Below are 19,649 nucleotides of genomic sequence, written 5' to 3'. Positions count from 1 at the left end.
TTTACTACTTTTGTCTTTCAACCTTATTACTAGCCTTATACGAGGCTGGCTTTACTACCCTTACTGTATATTTCCCTTTTCCTATAAGCTTTTTCTTTCATAATTTTCATGTATGTAGTTGTGGTCTTTCCTTTTTTGCTAAAAGACGTCCCTTTATCATTTCTGGTAAAGCTGGTTTGGTGATTCTGAATTCTTTTAGCTTTTGCTTGTCTGTAAAGCTTTTAGCTTCTCCATCAAATCTGAATGAGCTGGGTAGAATATTCCTGGGTGTAGGTTTTTCCCTTTCATCACTTTAAATATATCATGCTACTAGCTTCTGGCCTGCAGAGTTTCTGCTGAAAAGTCAGCGGACTGTCTTACAGGAGTTCCCTTGTGCCTAACATGCTGCTTTTCCCTTGCTGCTTTTAATATTCTCTATCTTTAATCTTTGCCTTTTTAATTACAATGGGTCTTGGCATGGTCTTCTTTGGGTTGATCCTGTTTGGGACTCTGTGCGTCCTGGACCTGGATGTCTATTTCCTTTCCCAGGTTAGGGAAGTTTTCAGCTGTTATGTCTTCATGTATGTTCTCTGCCCCTTTCCCTCTCTCTTCTCCTCTGGGACCCATCTGATGGTGTCCCAGTGCTCTCTCTTTTTTTCCCCTAAATATAGATTACTTGCTTTTTCTTTTTCTTTTTTTATAAGTTTATTTTTTATTTATTTATTTTTGACTGCGTTGGGTCTTCGTTGTGGTGCACAGGCTTCTCATTGCAGTGGCTTCTCTTGTTGTGGAGCACGGGCTCCAGGCACGCAGGCTTCAGTAGTTGTGGCACACAGGCTCAGGAGCTGTGGCGTGCGGGCTCTAGAGTGCAGGCTCAGTAGTTGTGGCGCACGGTCTTAGCTGCTCCGCGGCGTGTGGGATCTTCCCGGACCAGGGCTCGAACCCGTGACCCCTGCAGTGGCAGGCGGATTCTTAACCACTGCGCCACCAGGGAAGTCCCAAGTGTTCGTTTTAGGGATGCTCCTGTACAGTGACAATGTATTAATATTCAACGGGGAAAAACTTACCAGAGGATTAAATACTTGTGCTGTTGCTCTATTTCACTCCTCTAGTTAAGCCAAACTGTAACGGGAAAGCTGCTTGGTGCACCACTAAACGACAGCCAGAGGTTCTTAAAAGCTCCTGTAACTGGAGTCCAGTCATGTGGACCTGCCGCCCACAGGCCACATGACTTCTTGCTCCTGTGTTCAGGTTCCATCCCTAGAGCCACTCAACTACTGTTCATATGTCCAATGACTGTTATTACTTACTGATTGCTGCTGACTGCTCAGTGCCAGAAATGGCACGTGTGGAGCAGGGGGGGACTAGCACTTTACAAATGAAACTAAGGCTCAGAGAGGTTGAGAAACTGGCCTGAGATGGCACAGCTTCCTGGTGGCAGTGCTGGGATTCAAACAATGGTCTAACCCCAAAGGTCAATAGGCACACAATACTTTAACAGATTTCCCTTCAGCCCACGAATTAGTGGAAGCCCACAGTACTTTATCTTCAATTGTTCCCAGGTCAGATGTGATCTGAGATTCAGGACTTCCCGCCACAGAAAAGCAGCACGTGCCATCCCAGTGAGTTCGGGGCAGCAGCTGAGGGGCCGTGTCCACACGACTAAGTCGTGGAATGACCTCCAGCCTATATATAGGTCATGATTTTTTGGCACCGAACTTAAAAAAGCAAAATCTGCTTTTCAGAGCTTTTGGGATTTATAACTGCAGACGAGAAAGCGTGGACGCACAGCACTTTCTCCAGACAACAGCCCAGATACAGTCAGATCGTCCCCAAGCCCCCAGCCAAGAGTCACTAGCAGATTACATGCTTTTTTCTTAATTTCATTTTTCAAAGGTGTCACATCTTCAGATGGGCTTCAAACAGCCAAGCAACCCTGCTGCCCTCGACAAGCGACACTCGGGTGCTGTGAATGACCCTCGAAAGCCATGCCAACCACATCTCACTGACCTCTCGCTGCTCGGTGCCCTGGGTGCCCGTGTGGGACATGGGCTGTCTCGGGAGCTGGCCGGGCTGGGCTGATGGGAACACGAAAGGTGGCAGGAGCCGAGGGCAAGGGTCAAATCACATCCTGCACTGCGAGTCACCTTGAGACTAGCTGGGGTGCTGCAGCCCTGCCCCCATCCTCACAGTGTGTCCCCAGGACAATGGAGGGCACTGGGCTGCAGCTGCACCCCTTTATCCAGGACGTCCGCCTCCCTCCGACAACAGCAGCTATGTGCATCCCACACACCGCGAGCCCGACATCTGGGCTCGCACTGTCGTCTGCTCACCGTACCTTTTCTGCGTGGTCACGACAACTGTAGTTTTGGTGGAAGCTAACAGCTGGGAACTTTTAGACTTCTTCCATGAAAAGGGTTCTCGGACAGCTATCAGTGATTCCTCCTCACTTATGACGTTCACTTCAAGGAACCGCCCGACTGTGAAACTGGAGAAGCAAAGCAGAAGGAGCTCCCTGCAGCGGCCAGAATTCCTGGAGACAAGACACAGCTTAGTGGGTCGTCAGCAACAGAGGCAGGTTCAACACAACCTCCCTTCGTTCACACAGGGAAAGTCACAGAGCTAGCAAACCAGTCACCCTTAGCTTTTAATAATTCTTTTAGGCCCTTCCCTGATGGCGCAGTGGTTGAGAGTCTGCCTCCCGATGCAGGGGACACGGCTTCGTGCCCCGGTCAGGGAAGATCCCACATGCCACGGAGCAGCTGGGCCCGTGAGCCGTGGCCGCTGAGCCTGCACGTCCGGAGCCTGTGCTCCGTGATGGGGGGGGCCACAATGGTGAGAGGCCCGTGTACCGCAAAACAAAAAACAAAAAACAAACAAAAAAACACTTGAAATGGTATTGTCTGCAATTCTCACGCTTAAGAATGGAAAAAATATCTTGAGTACTCCCCAGTTTAAATGAGAGTTGTGTAACATGACCAAAGAGACACCATTTCCCACTTTGCCTTCTGCCCACTTTCTGCTGCTGCTCGAGTCCCGGCCCCACTGTCACGTTATAGAGGGTACCACGGGGGCTGCATCGCCAACCACTGACTCGAGGACTGCCCTTGGCTCAAAGCGTCACCCGTGGCCTGAAGCAAGGAGCTGATTTAATCAGAACCACCCTCTGACAAATTTAAAATCAGCAAGTGTAGATGAGATGAGGGAGGGAAGAAGGGCTGCACCAAAGCGCCCAGCTGACAGGGGACCAGCAGGCAGAGCCAGGGGTTCTGGACATGGGGAAGGGGGCAGGAGAGGGAAGGGCCCACGAGGGCTCGGGAGCCTGTGTCTGGCCGGGCTGCCCGGGGGAGGGAGAAGGGCAGGAAGGTCTCAGGGCCAAGCTGAGCGCAGGCCTGGGGAAGAGCAGCGAGGCCCCGGCCTCCCAAGGCTGTGGGGGCGTGGCCGTGCCCGTCCTCCGCAGTCAGGAGTCCGTGTGGGGACCCTCACTCAAGCCACTTTCTCTGCTAGTGCTTTTCCTTGTGATTCCGTCCCATCAAAATCGTTACCAATACTTTTTACAACGTCCAACCTAGAAGTACCATAAGCGAAACTGAACAAGACAACCACGCAGATGCCCGCCAAGTCAACGCCCTCCATGCCCTCCAGTCACGTACTTTGCATCACAGGTAACCACAATCAGGGTTTTTCCACCTGGAGGGATGAACCCACCGGGTTCGGGCTTCTGTGACACATTCTTCTCCTTTTCTCCTGTACAGGCACAGTCACCTGGGAGATGAAATTTAAATGCAGAGTTAGACCAAGGTGAACTGTTCTGACAGTGGTGGCGCTGGTGGAAGGGACTATCACACGCACAGCCGAGTGGCCGAAGCCCCCGACAGGTGAGCGACAGGCACGGGGGCGGCGGGCAACCTCCTCCCAATTTCGAATCATTGCAGGAAGCGGCTCGCGTGAAGCACGAAGCGGCTCGTGTGAAGCACGCCAGCCATTTCTTCCGCTGTTTTAGCCCCGAGTATCAGCGGAGGGTACAGAGCGAAGAGCCCGAAGGGTCAACACTGCCCCTCACCTGCCCAGACCCTGGAGCAGCTGCACCCGCTCCCGGACCCGGCTGGGCTCGCGCAGCTGATCCGACGGCAACAGCTGAAACGCTACCTGGAGAGGCTTCTCTGCTGTTCACCAGACTGCTCTCCAATGTCTGACGGGTTTTGTTTTTCCTGCAGCTGTCTAGTGCGTCAGTATCTTCATCCGCGAAATTCTTCTCCTTCTCAGGAACGGGAACGAGGGACGCTCCGGGGCGCGCCTGTGTCTTACTCAGCTTCTGGAACCTGAACTGCTGAGCTTCATCCCAGCCACCGAACTTGCAGCTGACTAAGTTTTGAGGAACGTCTCCTTTATTCCTGGAAAAGGAAAATTAGCCATGAACAGAGACAGGATTTCTAAAGCTAAAATACTGTTACCATGAAAGAGAATTCAATCTAACTAATGAATGGTAATTGCAAATACTTTTATAAGTAAAAAGGCTATTTCAGGGTGGAAAATCTAGAAAGATATACATTAAGGAAAAAATAAGCAAGCAAAATAAAATTGGTTCTACAGAAATTCTTAAATCACAGTTTGTACTTTTGTTTGAGCGGCAAACTTACTCTATCCAGATCACCACATCTTTGCTTTCTCCTTCTTTCAGCGTTCCAAAATTTGTCATCCTCGTGACTTCAACGTCACCTTTGTTTTCCAGTAAAAGGGCTCCACAGGCCTCGTCAGCAGCCTCCTCGACCGCAGAGGTGCCCCTGGATAAAGCAGCCACAGGACAGTGTCGGGGTCAGCGTGGGCGGGCGGGGCGTCCTGAGGCCCCAGCTGCCTTCCCTGCCCCTCCAGGCTGCACCAGCCACAGGTCGAGGGGATAAGGAGCCAACCCCAAAGAGGCGACCAAGTAAGGATGACACTTAGAACTTCGGAGCAAGAGAGCAGATCACCATGAAGCAGAAACCACAAGCCCTGCTGAGTCCAGAGGAGAGGAGGGCCCTGGTGGGGGCTCTGGGGATCTGAGAACACGGGCGGCCTTCACCAGCTGCGCATTCCCCAGAGGCCCAGGACTCCTCACCCCCCGCACCCCCCAGCCCTGGTCACAGAGGGAAGGGTGTTCAGTGCTCCTCCCCAGACCCTCCCTGGCTGCCGTGAGGGGCTTTGCTCGTCAGGGACCCACTACTAAGCTTTCACTTGGAAAAAGAGTGTGGTTTCAAAATATTTGAAACTAATTAAATGAGAATTTCTATCTTTAGAAAATGAGCAGGTTCCACCCTCCCGTGAGAAGGGACCGTTCTTCCCCCTTTGTCCTCCTGACGCTGCCTTGAAGCCCTGGTGCTGTGCCCACCGCTCACCCTCAGCTCCTGCCTCCCCTCCCCGACCCTCCCGCAGTGCCACCTTGAAACAGGCTCCTTCACACCTGGTCCCTGTCCACACACCCACCCAGAGACACCCTCCACCACAGCAGCCCCGCCCTCTCAGCCAGCCCCCCTTAACTCCCTGCTGGCCACACACCCCTGCCCGCCACCCGCTCCCCACTGTCCTCTCCTCATCCACACGGTCAGGGCCGCCCCGAGACCGTGCAGCCATGCCTCAGCCCCAGCCTGGGGTGGCCGTGGGAGCGGTCACCTGTCCTTGCAGATGGCCAGCCGTAGCGGCTTACGGACAGGCAGAGGAGCACCAAGACGGGAGTCAGGAGCCACCTGCGGGTTCTGGGCGGAACCCACCCAGAGCCTGGAGGGGGGATACTGTATGCCGCTACAGGCCTGGCCCGGAGGAGTGCAGGGCCCTGCTTCGCACACGACACTTCGCCGTCCTTCAGACCCTTGAGCGGGCAGCCGGACGGTGTGTCTGAGTGCAGGGCGGCATCCTCCACTTGGGGCTAAAGCCGTGGAGCCGGGACCAGGACGGGAGGAAACTACGGTCAGGATGCAGCACAGGGACCACAGCATGCGGGGCATCTGCCGGGCAGACAGGACGCGGGGCCTGACTGCTTACCGGGCCAGCGACCCCTCCACCACTCACCCCAGCCCTGCACAGACGGGGGGATGAGGAGGGGCTGCACAGGAGCTGGGGTTGGTTGGCTCACGGCCAGTGTCCGAAAATGAAGGTGTGACGAATTCCCCTCCCCGGCCCCTGGAAGACGGCCGCTCGAGGCAGACGCGTGGAGCTTGGGGGAAAGTGCCCGATTGGTCACCCTTCTGGGGACCAGCTCCCCTCACTGGAGGGGCCAGAGTCCACTGCAGCCAGGCCACCCGGGGAGGCTCACCCGAAGCTCACCACCCACGGCCAGGGAGCCCCCCGCTCCTGGCCCCACCTGCTCCATTCGGCAGACGCGGGTGCTCTGGAAACACGGTGAGTCAACAGAGCAGGTTAAGGGAAGGGCTGCAAAGAAGCAGACAGACAGGGCAACAGGGACCCAGACTCCCTTCTGGCCCTGCGGGCGAGACGGCAGCTGCTTCTCTCCGATGCTCAGTCTGCACCAGTCCTGGCTGCCCTCCCACGATCCACCCCTGCCCACGGCCATCAGGAGCCCTGTTAACCGTGCTGTAAAGACAACAATCAGGAAGCCCACGTTTCAACAACATGGTGCTTCTTTAAAGTGGCACAAGTTTCCGAGTGACAATACCTAACGTGGGCAGGGCCGCCAGCTTCTGCTCCAGGTGGCCCATGGCCAGCAGGGTCACAGAACCGGCAGGGAGCCAAGGTGCCGGTTCGGCCTCCAAGACCCCGGCACAGATGCCTGGCAAACAAGTGCCTGCTTGGCCTCACATCCGCACACCCCTGGGCCCATCAGGCGGACTGAAGCCGGAACTCCCGGGCCTCCTGGGCCTCCCTGGCGGAGGGCGCGAGGGTATGCATCTCCCGCACTTCACTGTCCCGAGGACGGGCAGAGTCATTCTCCAAAAGGAGAGCAGGTCCCGTGGGGCAGGAGGACATCTCCACCAGACAGTCTGGACACGGCAGGGCCCACCTCACCATGTTCCCCTCTGCCCAGCCCCCACCCCCAGCACGTCCCTCCCAGCTGTGCCGGGCAGCTCAGCCCTCCTGAGATGGGGCTCCCCGTCCTGCCTGCCCTGTGGCTCACGAGACACTCCCCACCGCACGCAATCTGCTCTGCCAAGGAGATTAGACAATCAACAGGATGACTTCAGAAACCAGGTACCGAGCCCCCTGCGACAAGCACTGCGGAGAAAGCAGCAGAGACGGGGCGGGAGCTCGGGAGGCCGTCGTGTTGCATAAACACGCGTGTCGGAGGCAGGAAGTCGCGGGTGCACGGAAGGAAGAACCGGATGCAGGAAATTCAGGAATTCTAAGAACCGACCAGGACTTCCCTGGTGGTCCAGTGAGTAAGACTCCACGTTCCCAATGCAGCGGGCCCGGGTTCGATCCCTGGTTGGGGAACTAGATACTGCATGCATGACGCAACTGGCATAGCCAAAATAAAAAAAAGAACTGACCATGTCCAACGTGTTCTACAAAATGCCAACATGTGAAAGAACACAACACACAAAATCCATGAAAATATGAAGATCGTCAACATAAGATTAAGGATCAAGAGGCAACTTTTCACTCAGCCTTCAGTCAACTGTGAAGACCCCTAACCCCCAGGAGAGCTCTCCTTCCAGCCCCGCCGGCTCAGGACCTGGACAGTCTGTTACCTGCCTGTTAAACCGGCTCTCAGATGCACCCCGGGCCCCCGTACCCCGAGCCGCCGCCTCCTCACCTCCTCTGCACTGGGGTCACGCACAGGGCCCTCCACGTGTAGCACGACTGGCTGCTCTCCACCACCACGGCGCTGACCACGTCGTGCCTCTGCGGCATGTAGCCTTCCGGGAGCTTCAGGGAGTCCAGGGTGAAAAAGATGTAGTCGTTGATCACCCCGTTCCTCCCACAGAGGCTGGACACGCAGACCTGCAAGCACAGCACCAGGGGCTGGCAGTGTGCGCGGGGCCGCCGCAGCCAGTGAGGCTCAGGCCTGGTCCTGGCGGAGGAGCGATGCCCCCAGCGGTACCGGCCAGGCAGGGAGCAGGGCCCGGCACACACCTCCACCTCCACCCGCAACCTCAATTCCCTCCTCTGTTCCAGTCCCCACTCCCCAGACCACAGCCGTTGCTACGAGCGAGGGCAGAGCCCACACCCGAGTCCACGCGTCCCCATCATCAGACGCTTTAACACTCCTCGTCCCTTTGTGACCTAGAATTTAACCATGTGAGTGCGCAGGCTGGCCGCCAGTGCTCTCAGTAAGACATCAGGGTCTTCCCTGCCCAAGACAGACCCTCATTTATCCTGACCTCCCATCGCACCCAGGACCCCAGGCCGCTCGAGGCTCAGCACCTACCCGGTCCACGCGCTTGTACCTCAGTGGCTTCACCGAGATGGCCTCACTGCTCCACGTGCCCGGCCGGATCCAGTACTCGGCCTCCACCCAGTCCCCCTTGCAGGGCTTGAAACCTCCAAGGCAGGGAAACCGGGCATGTTACTTGCTGATGCAACATCAAAGTGTACAATTCACTCTGCAGTTATGTTTCTGTTCTGAGACACACATGACTGGTTGAGAAAGGTGCTCTCTGTTCCTGTTAGGAACCAGCATATCCACCTGGATTCTCTTCTAGATTTACCCACGCCAACGAAGCAGAGGCTGTTACAGGCCACCCTGTCTTCCTGCCTACAAAGCAAGGGCAGGGGACCTGGTCTGCACAGTCTCAGGACCCCATCTGATTTCAGATACTCCCCAAAGTTCTTACAAAGAAAAAAGTAACAAAGTGTCATCAACAACTGCAACAAAGTGGGCAGAATGGCAGCCCTCTACCCACCACCCTGGCTCCAGGAGGTGTGGTTACATGCGGCACTCCTCTGCCACCTCCTTGCAGACGCTGTGAGTGCCCTCCCCATCAGGGATACCCAGGGTGCCCGGTGACACAGGGAGATGTGCTCAGACCTGAGGCCCGGGCGGCTACAGGCATCCCAGCTCAGGAGAGGGAGCCCCTCGGTGTGCCAGGGAGCTGGCGGGGTGGCCAGGAAAGTGGGAAAACGGCAGGGGCAGTGACGTGAGGTGGCAGCCAAGCCGTCCTGACGTGAAGCGGGGAGAGAGTGGTCTGCACAGGTTGGGCGCAGCACGCGGTGTAGCCACAACCCGTGGTGTAGCCACAACCCGTGATAACCTTTTGGTCGTTTGGTAATAAACATTTTTGCAGCAGTTAAGCTCAAAAAACAACAGCGCCTAATGAAATATGGAGTTTGTTTCTCAAGAAAGCTGGTGACGAGCACACAGCAGCCCAACCATCTGCGGACACTGCTACTCAGCAGTGGGGCCGTGCTGCACCACGCGGCGGCACAAAACCGCTGGAGACAAAGCTCCTGAAGCACCAGCTTCTGGGCTGGTGGGTGTTTTAGGCAGACTGACAGATGCACGAAGGCAACCCAGCTACAGAGCACCCACAGCAAAGCCAGTGCTCAAACAGACCAGAAGGGAAAGGGCAAGGCTGGCTGGTCCATACAGGGCAGGCTGGCGGTCAGAGCAGAGGGGCATCTGGGGTAAAGAGCTCCAGCCTCAGGGTGGGGTGGGGTGGGATGTCAGAGGCCTGAGATGAGATCCAGGTAGGAGGAACCAGATGTTGGGCAAAGGCTTTAAGGGCAACAATCTGAGGACCTGGCAGATGAAAACCGGTCCCTGGTCCATCTCAAATCTCGTTATGAACATTAAAAAAACCCCCACAAAACCTAATTTTAAACGTGAAGCAGAAATGCATCCCGCATACCTTCACACACACTCTCCTGGGAGAAGTACGTGGTCTGGTTGATGTAGCCGGCACCGTCCACCAGTGAGGTCACGCAGCCGATCAGCACTCGGGGGCTGGAGCCGGAGAGCCCTCTGCCGTGGCTCCTGCTGTTGTCGTCCCATGTATCTGAGATGGCTTCCACCTGCAAGACAGGCAAACTGCTACTTAAGACATACCGAAGACTCCAAGGAAAGCAAACTTCTGGCAGAGACCCCCTTATGAACACTGAGGCAAAAATCCTCCATGAAATACTGGCAAACTGAATGCAGCTGCATAAGAAATGTGTTGCACACCACAATGGAGGGGGATTTACCCCAGAATGCAAACATGGTTCAACAAATGAAAATAGGTCAGTACCATCCAGTACACTGGTAGAACAAAGGAAAAAATATATGATCACCTCAGCTGATACAGAAAAAGCATCTCACATAACTCAACACCTTTACACAATAAAAACACTCAATCCAATAGGAAGAGACTAGAACTTCCTCAACAGGATAAAGGCCACGTATGAAAAACCCACAGCTCACATGACACTCAGTGGTGAGAGACTGAAAGCTTTCCCCCGAGGATAAGGAACAAGGCAAGGATGCCTGTTTTCACCACTCCTGTTCAACATAATACTGGAAGTCCCAGCCAGAGCAATTAGGCAAGAAGAAGAAATTTTAATATCTAAATTGGAAAGGAAGAAGTAAATTACCTATTTATAGATGACACGATTTTACATACAGAAAACGCTAAAAAACCTATAAAAACACCTCTTAGAGCTAATAAGTGAATTCAGCAAAGTTCCAGCATGTGAAATCAATATACAAAAATCAGTTGTATTTCTAAACACTTGCAATGAACAATTCAAAAAAGGAAACTGAGAAAACAATTCCATTTATGATAGCATCAAAACGAATAAAACACTTAGGAATAAATTTAACCAAGGAGGTGGAAGACCTGTACACTGAAAACTACAAAACGTGGCTGCCAAGAAGTCAGAGAAGACACAAATAAATGGAAACACATCTCATGTTCACGGATTAACATTAAGACATCAATACTACCCAACACGGTCTATGGATTCAATGCAATCTCTATCAAAATCTCAATGATGGTTTTTGCAGAAATAGAAAAACCCATCCCAGAATTCATATGGAATCTCGAGTAACCCTGAATAGCCAAAACAATCTTGAAAAGGAAGAGCAAAGTTGGAGGACTCACACTTTTTGATTGCAAAACTTACTACAAGGGCTTCCCTGGTGGCGCAGTGGTTAAGAATCCACCTGCCAATGCAGGAGACATGGGTTCAAGCCCTGGTCCGGGAAGATCCCACAGGCCGCAGAGCAACTAAGCCCATGCGCCACAGCGACTGAGCCTGTGCTCTAGAGCCTGCGAGCCACAACTACTGAGCCCACATGCCACAACTACTGAAGTCCACACACCTAGAGCCCGTGCTCCACAATGAGAAGCCACCAAAATGAGAAGCGCACACACCACAACCAAGAGTAGCCCCCGCCCGCTGCAACCAGAGAAAAGCCCGCGTGCAGCAACAAAGACCGAATGCAGCCAAAAAAAAAAAAAAGTAAAAAACAAAACAAAAACACCAAAAAACAACTTACTACAAAGCTACAGTAATTAAAAGAGTGTAAAGACAGACAAAATACCAATGAAATACAATAAACAGCCCAGAAATAAACCCTCACATATATGGTCAAATAACTTTCAACAAAGGTGCCAAGACCCTTCAACAAGGAAAAGGTTTTCCCTGTTGTGCAGTTTTCCCAGAAAACAGTGGTGGAAGAACTGGCTCTCAGCATGCAAAAGAATGAAGTCAAACTCTCATCCAATACCATATTCAAAAATTAATTCAAAAATGGGTCAAAGACTTAAATTTAAGGACTAAAACTATAAAACTCTTAAAAGAAAGCACAGGAGAAAATCTTCATGATCTTGGACTAGCTAATGATTTTTTTAAGTGTGACATCAAAGGCACAGGCTATTAAAAAAGGATAAATTGTACTCCATCAAAATTTAAAACTTTGGTGCATCAAAGGATATTATTGATATTAAGAAAAAGTTAAAAAATTCACAGAATGGGAGGAAATATTTGTAAACCACATATCTGATAAGGGATTAATATCCAGAATATACAAAAAAAAAAAAACTTCTACAACTCAACAAGAAAATAAACAACCTGATTAAAATATAAGCAAAGGAACTGAAAAGACATTTCTCCAAAGAAGATATATAAATGACCAATAAACACATGAAAAGATGCTCAACATCACTAATTATTAGGGAAATATAAATCAAAACCACAATAAAACACCCCTTCACATCCACTAGAGTGGCTACTATCAAAAAAATGGAAAATAATTCATGTTGGTGGAGATGTGGAGAAACTGGAACCCCTGTGCTGCTGGTGGGAATGTAAATGGTGCAGCCACTGGGGAAATTTTGGCGGTTCTTCAAAATGTTAAATATGACCATGCAATTCTACTCCAAGGTATAGACCCCAAAGAATTGAAAACTGGGACTCAGAAACGTACTTTTCACAACAGCATTATCCACAACAGCCAGAAAGTAGAAACAGCACAAGTGCCCATAAACAGGTGAGTGGAGAAACAAAATGTAACTGATACGTACAGTGGAATATTATTTAGCCATAATAAGAAATGAAGTTCTGATATGTGTTACACGGATATGCCTTGAAAACATCATGCTAAGTCTACTAAGGCAGACACAAAAGGACTAGTATTCTACGATTCCACTTACATGAGGCACCCAGGATAGTCCAATGTAACGAGACAGGGAGTGGACTAGGGGATTAGTATGTCGCGGGCATAGAGCTTGCATTTGGGAGGGTGAAAAGGTGCGGAAACAGACGGTGGGCACGAGCGGGCACGTGAAGGTACTGAGTGCCACTGAATGGCATGAAAAAGTTTAAAATTAAAATTAGTTTTATGTTATGCATATTTTACCACAATAAAAAAACCTGAGTAACAAATGAGCGAACAAATCCAGAGGGTAGAGCAAATGAGCCAATTCCACAACTTTCACAATGGAAGTCAGTTAATAAATACTGTTTAATGTTGGTAAATCAAGGGATTCAAAGATCTTCCAGAAGAGCTAAAGACAAACAAGGGAAGTACTTGGCCTGAGGAGTCCAAGTGCAGGTGGAGAGCACGGAGGAGGCGCCTGCCCCTCCCGGGTGGCACGTTCCCGGCCAGAGCAACCCTGCAGGCCCTTCAGCCACCACAGAGACGCTCTACATCCGTGCCGTCCAATTTGGTGCCACTAGCTACGTGCAGTGCTTGAAATGTGGCTTGTGAAACTGAGGAATTAATTCTAAATTTTATTTAATTTTAATAAATTTAAATTTAAATAGCCACACATGGCTGGTAGATGGCATTTACTAAAATGTAATAGTAACAAAGTATGTCTTGATGATTTTAAAAAGCAGTGGAGCTCAGTAAGTTTGACAGATACCAAATTACATAACAAAAAAAAATCAACAGATTTCCTAGAGGGAAAGAAAAAGATTAATTTGAAAATACAAAGAAAAATTATATCGATAATGGAACAAAAACATTACAATTCTCAAAAATAAACTTCACAAGGAATCTGTGGAACTGAAGTGAACGAAAAAAACACAAACACAGGCTTAGATAAGTGGACGGACCTAATTTGTAGCTGGAGAAGACCTGCTATGATCCACATGTCACTTGACCTAAATGGATCCACACACTCAGGGCTGGTCCAGGTGAGTCTGAGCCAAGGAGGAGAAATAGCAGGATTACACTAACATTTATCCACAGCGAGGGGAGAGCGCAGAGAAGTCCACCACAAAGAAGAGGAAGCGAGAAACCAGCCTGCCACCCGAGGACCCAACCGTGCCACGTGGGCCACGGTGCACAGGCATCAAAACTGACAGGGAACCGACAGGGACCCAGGCTGGTGGGGTTCTGGCACGAGAGGGGCCTTCCCACTCGGCGGGAAGGAGCGGGCCACTCAGCGGCCGGCCGGCGCGCTCCCGGGAGAGGTGTTTGGTTCCTTCTTTCGGTCTGTACGTCCAGTAGGTTCCAGGTAAATTAAACATTTAAATGTCCATAAACAACAATATGCACAGGAAAGCCTGAGTGCATGTCTAGTGAAAAGTGGGAAAAACCTCTCTAAAGATTCGTACAGAGCCCGAGAGCCACATGGAAAAGACAGACACATTAATTACATAAAATGAGACTTTATAAAACAAAGTCAAAAGATGATCTTAGGGGGGGCTTCCCTGGTGGTGCAGTGGTTGAGAGTCCGCCTGGCAACGCAGGCGACGCGGGTTCGTGCCCGGGTCTGGGAAGATCCCACATGCCGCAGAGCGGCTGGGCCCGTGAGCCATGGCCGCTGAGCCTGTGTGTCCGGAGCCTGCGCTCCGCAATGGGAGAGGCCACACCAGTGAGAAGCCCGCGTACCGCAAAAAAAAAAAAAAAAAAAAAAAAAAAAAAAAAAAAAAAAGATGATCCTGGGGGGAAACATTTGAAACACTTTCATATAATAATTTTGCTTTTTAAAAAGTCTAATTTCCATAATGTAGAAAGTTTAATTTTAAAAAGTTGAACCCAACAAAAATATGATAAAAGGACACTAAAATAGTTTATAGAAAAAATGTGAAAATTTAATCTACTTTAAGGCTTAAATGCAAATTAAAATTATAAGATCCCTTTTCAAAGTGATTGGTGCAGATTTCCAAGATCAATAACGTCCACATCCTTTTGCCAACGTGGGTAACAAGTGTCTCATCCTGCTCCTGAGTATAATTAGTGCAGTGTTACTGAAGGGTAATTTGATGATAACCATTAAAACGTTAAATGTGCATATACTCTCTGACTAACAATTATACTTCCAGGAAATCAGAGTACAAAAACACAATTTTTTAAAAGAAACAGTTGCTGAATAGTAGAGTTCATTAATTATCTTTGCTAACTGGATAACAAAGGATCCAAATAGTTATTATTTTGCCGTACGCGGGCCTCTCACTGCTGTGGCCTCTCCCGTTGTGGAGCACAGGCTCAGCGGCCACGGCTCACGGGCCCAGCCGCTCCGCGGCATGTGGGATCCTCCCGGACCGGGGCACAAACCCGTGTCCCCTGCATCGGCAGGCGGACTCTCAACCACTGTGCCACCAGGGAAGCCCCAAATAGTTATTTTTAACAGTACTTTTTTAAAAGACTAGAAGAGTGGATACAGAAGTGGTAACAGTGTTTCTCTCCATGGCATAAAACTACAGGTTGTTTCTGAGAGGTAACTGAACAGAAGGACAGTGGCGTGAAGCCCAAGGTGCAGAGAGGCTTCCTCATGAACTCAGGCCTTACCCGGATTGCTTTCAGTCCATTCGACACCTTATCTTCTTCCACAACCGCAACAACTTCCTGTCCAACGTTTAGAAGCACTTTGCTAGTCAAAGCCTCATTGGAGAAGTAGATCAAATCATCAATCATGCCATAATCGCTGCAGTACCTTGTCACGACACCCTGGACAGTTTTCAACTTGGTGTCACCTAAGACGGGTAAACAGAGAGGTTATATTGACCACAAATCCAGTGCACACTACAGTTAAGCCCCCCAGAGCATCCACGGGGCTAGGAGCCCTGCGGGCTGAGCACCTCCCCGGCGACTGGGGTGCTCAGAAAGCAGGGTTTTGGAGGCAGACTGCCCAGATTCCTCCCACGGGCACAGGCAGCGGGCTCAGTGGGGAGAGGCTGCCTGCGTCTGACGCCCAGCTCTTCCCCAGTCATTCGTGGAACCCCGGGCTAGGTCTTTAACCACCCCGTGCCTGGCTTCACTTGTAAAACGGAGACAGTTATAGTTATAGTCTCTGTCCGAGAGAGCTGTGTGAGGGTTATTACGTGACAGAAACGTGCAATGCCTAGACCTCTGAGTGGCTGGCACAGGTTGCGGGCACCGTAAATTGCTGTTAGCATTAGAGCAGCATCAGGGGAGTGGCTACTGTGCACCCTTACTACCGCTGTTACCAATACCACCAGCAGCAATGTCAGGAGATTCTGTGTTATTTCACCAAACCAGGCGCTGGAAGACATTCTGGGCCTGGGGGGGCAAGTCTGGCGTAGAGCAGGGCCTGTCCTCATCCATTCAGAGACCCTGGCCAGAACCCGTGCTCCAAGTCTGCACAGCACCTCGTCAGCACCTCCTTCTCAGACACAGAGGACACCCAAGTGCCCAGGGCACGGCCCAGCCACGGAAGCCCGCGGAAGCCTGGCTGGATCTCCGACTGTTGTTGAAGGGCCACATTTTACAGCCAAGATCCGCGCAGACACATGAAGCGACTTACTCCAGGTGGCAAAGTCAGCTAAAGAGGCGTGAACGACTCTGGGTAGAGATGGCTTTTAGCATGCTGCCTTAACAAGCAACTCCATGGCTTATGTTCTGGCTTCTCTTGCGGACAATTTCGTCTTTTTAGAGGTTAGAGAAGGTTAACTAGACAATCACTACCCGGCGTTCAAGTCTCAGCTAGAAAGAGGGATTGGGAGGAAATGCCAAGAGCCTTGGGGAAAAGCAACTGTGTAATTCTGGATGCAGGGAGAGACGATGTGGCAGAAACAGAAGCACAGCTTGTACTTCAGGAGGATGGGTTCGAAAACAATTTCACGAAAATAGGAAGAGGATGCCACGAGACTCTAAAACGACAGTTTAAGACAGCCGGATTACACTTTTCAGAGCTGTCGAAGCACACAACCGCAAGGGACACTGACACAGAGAGAACGGGAAGCCGTGCAGGGACGTGTCAAGGCGCTCCCGGAGCACGAAAACACAAAGCGGAAACAAGGAGGCACAGACCCCCAAAGCCGTAAAGTGCTATTACGTAGTGAGAAGGCCCGTTTAAGTTACACTGCAAAGAAGAGATCACGCGACAGACACGCCTCAGCTTCGAGCTAGAAAACAAGCAAAAGCTCTCAAATCCCAATGTCGTCACACTAACGCCCTGGGACCCGGCTCGGACCACGTTCCCCCCCCCCTCAACACGCCCCACCAGGCGCAGGAACCAGGCTTTGAGGGCCTCAGCGGCTCTCACTAGGTCACCAGCCGCCCCCCAACCCCCGCGCCCGTCCACAGTCCACGGTCCACCGTCAGGTTGCGTGGCCTCAGAGGGCCGCGCGTACCAGCCCTTCCCGCGAGGCACCTTCTGCGAGCTCGGGCCCCGGCAGCCCGGCCTTCTCCTCGGGTTCTTCCGCCCTCCTCCAGAAGAAGGCCACCAGCTTGCCCGCGAGGCGCAGCATTGCCCAGCCGCTTATCTCCACCACCACGCCCTCCGCCGCCCTAGGCGCCCGCACGCGGGGCTCCGCTCCCGCCGCCCTCAGCCAACGGCGTCCCCGCGCCCGAGCCTGCGCCTGCGCGCCCTCAAGCTTGGCCAATAGGGTTGTGGCGCCCGCGCCTGCGCTCACGCCTGGTCGCGCTCGGCCAATGGGGGTGTTGCCCGCGCCCAGCTTGTTAGCTGCGGGTGGTTGGCGGTTGCTGACCGTTATTGCGCAGTGTGGGAGTGACGTCATGCCTGGCGCTCAAGGCGTGCGCTGGTGGGCGGGGCTTCGCACAGGTGGGCCTGATCGAGGGCCTCCCTCCCTCGACCTGGGGAGGAGGGAAAGGCTGCGCATGTCACCACTCTGTGCTGTTAGGTGTAACATTGGCAGATATTCTTTATCAAGTTGAGGAAGTTCCCTCTGTTCCTATTTTTCTGAGCGTTCTTATCGTGCTTGGGTGTGGAATTTTCTCAAATGCTTTTTTCTGTATCTGTCGAAGTGATCATGTCTCTTTTCTGTTTTAGGGTGTTAGTGAGAGTGAATCATACTGATTGATTTTTCAAATGTTAAGCCACTCCTGCTTTTCTGGGAAAACTCAACTTGGTCATTGTTTATTATCCTTTTTGTGTATCGATTCAACTTGGTAATGTGTGGCCAAGGGTGGCATCTTTGCTCCTGAGTGATGAAGAAATGTTCACATATTGAGGTGTGGGGAAGTCCTTCTGGCTTATACCTGATGTGGCTTGAACTCTACGCTAACTAGAACAGCCTGCCTTGTGGCCTATCAGACATACAGTGTACATATGCTTTAACAAATTCAACAAATTCAATCGTTAAAGGGCTATTTAAGTTACCAGCATTGAGCAATATTGCATAAACTTTGGTAGTTTCATCTTTTACGGGATTTGTCCATTTCATCCAAGGTGTCAAATTATTAACATAAATTGTTCACAGTATTTCCTTACCATCCTTTTTATGTCTGTGTGATCCATTGTGATGAACCATCTTTCATGCCTGATATTGGTAATGTATGTCTACCCTCTTGTTTGTCTTCATCAGGGCAGCTACAGGTTTATCAGTTTTATTTGTCTTTTCAGAAAACACCTCTTGGTTTCATTGATTTTTCTCTATTTGTTATTTTCTGTTTTTGTCTTCTTCGTCCTCCCCCACCCCTGCCCGCCTCTACTGCCTCTCTCCTCCTCCTCCACCTCCTCCTCCTTCTTCTACTTTGATTTGTGCTTTTCTAACTTTTTAAGGTGGAAAATTAGATAATGAATTTTGGGACTTTCTTCATTTTTGATATAAGTGTTTAAAAGTATACATTTCTGTAAGCTCCGACTCAGCTGCATTGTACAAAATTTGACGTGTTGTATTTTCATTTTCCTTCAGTTTCTAATTTCCTCTGTGATTTCTTCTTTGGCCCATAGGGTTATTTTCGGAGTATATTGTTTAGTTTCTAAATATTTGAGGATTTTCCAGATATTTTTCTGTTAATAATTTCTAATTTAATTTTGTCATGGTCAGACAATAAAACTTGGATGAATTAATTTTTTAAAATGTATCGAGGCTTTCCTCCTTGCCTCTTTTCACAAATGTTCCATGTGCTGTTGGAAACCATGGGTATCCTGGTATTGTTGGCTGGGGTCCAATTTAGCTTTGACGGGCATGTTTTTGTTTTACTGGGTCAGATCCCTCAGTCTGATCGACAGCCTGGGCCTCACCTCTCCGTAGATGCACAGTATAATTACAACCCCTTCCTGAGAGGTGGGGAGATACTCATTCCTTAAATGATACAAAGCACTGCTAAGTCCCTGTCTTGGGCTCATTGCTAGGAAAACACAAGGAAGTGGGAAAGGCCCTGGGATTTATTGGATAAGTGGGGAGAGACGTCCCAGAACAAGAGCATGCAACACGGGGGCTGGGAGCTGGGCCGGGCTTCCTGCAGGGCGCCAGAGCCAGGGTGACGTGTGTGTGAGCTTCCACATCACAGGGCTGCCCCTCTCATCCCACAGCCCACACCTCCCCTGGATTCTGGACTCTTCCACTCCACCTCATCAGCAGATCCACTTGACATCCAACAGACACCTCAGCCTCATCATCAAAACGAAACTCCTGACCTCTGTCTTCTGCATCCCAGGTGAGGCAGCTCCAGCTGCACCACTCAGGCCGAGAACCTTCCCGTCTCCCGAACTCCTGCCCTCCTCGCCCCACGTCACTGGGACGGCAGATCAGATCAGGTTGGCTTGTGAAAGTCTATTGAGAATCCTGTCACTTCTCACCACCCCCACCTCTCTACCTCCATCCCCACCAGGACCTGCTCTCATCTGCTGCCCCGCAGCCTGTGCTCCTCCCACCTGGACTCTTCTGCCCAGAGCCTCCGAGCAAGTCCATCTCAGAGTCAAAGCCAAGCCTGTCTCCAAGTCCACAGGTACCTCGTCCCTAGAGGCCTCACCTGCACCTTACCTCACGTGATCCTCGTGTTCACTGTCCTCCAGCCTTGCCACCTCAGGGCCTTTGCACCTGCAGCGACTGCTCCCTGCCTGCCTCACCTCCTTCCCAGTGAGGCCTGCCTTGAC

General features: G+C 51.2%; 1 protein-coding gene across 1 annotated transcript in view; it reads right to left on the bottom strand.

The window, feature by feature from the left end:
• Positions 1 to 17,055, bottom strand: part of MOV10L1 (Mov10 like RNA helicase 1) — a 38,406-nt gene extending 21,351 nt beyond the window's left edge. Inside the window, exons 1-9 of the mRNA XM_059082490.2 lie at positions 16,959 to 17,055; positions 15,134 to 15,318; positions 9,762 to 9,924; positions 8,342 to 8,454; positions 7,727 to 7,914; positions 4,620 to 4,763; positions 4,129 to 4,373; positions 3,633 to 3,744; positions 2,318 to 2,512 (exon numbers count right to left, since the gene is read on the bottom strand). Of these exons, the coding sequence (XP_058938473.2) occupies positions 2,318 to 2,512; positions 3,633 to 3,744; positions 4,129 to 4,373; positions 4,620 to 4,763; positions 7,727 to 7,914; positions 8,342 to 8,454; positions 9,762 to 9,924; positions 15,134 to 15,318; positions 16,959 to 17,055 (1,442 nt within the window). The remainder of the gene's footprint in view (positions 1 to 2,317; positions 2,513 to 3,632; positions 3,745 to 4,128; positions 4,374 to 4,619; positions 4,764 to 7,726; positions 7,915 to 8,341; positions 8,455 to 9,761; positions 9,925 to 15,133; positions 15,319 to 16,958) is intronic.
• Between the last annotated feature and the right edge of the window lie 2,594 nt (positions 17,056 to 19,649).

Source organism: Kogia breviceps, chromosome 12 (assembly GCF_026419965.1).
Source record: "Kogia breviceps isolate mKogBre1 chromosome 12, mKogBre1 haplotype 1, whole genome shotgun sequence".
Taxonomy (NCBI): Eukaryota; Metazoa; Chordata; class Mammalia; order Artiodactyla; family Physeteridae; genus Kogia; species Kogia breviceps.
The sequence above is the reverse complement of the archived record's forward strand: the minus strand, read 5'-3'. Positions and strand labels throughout refer to the sequence as shown.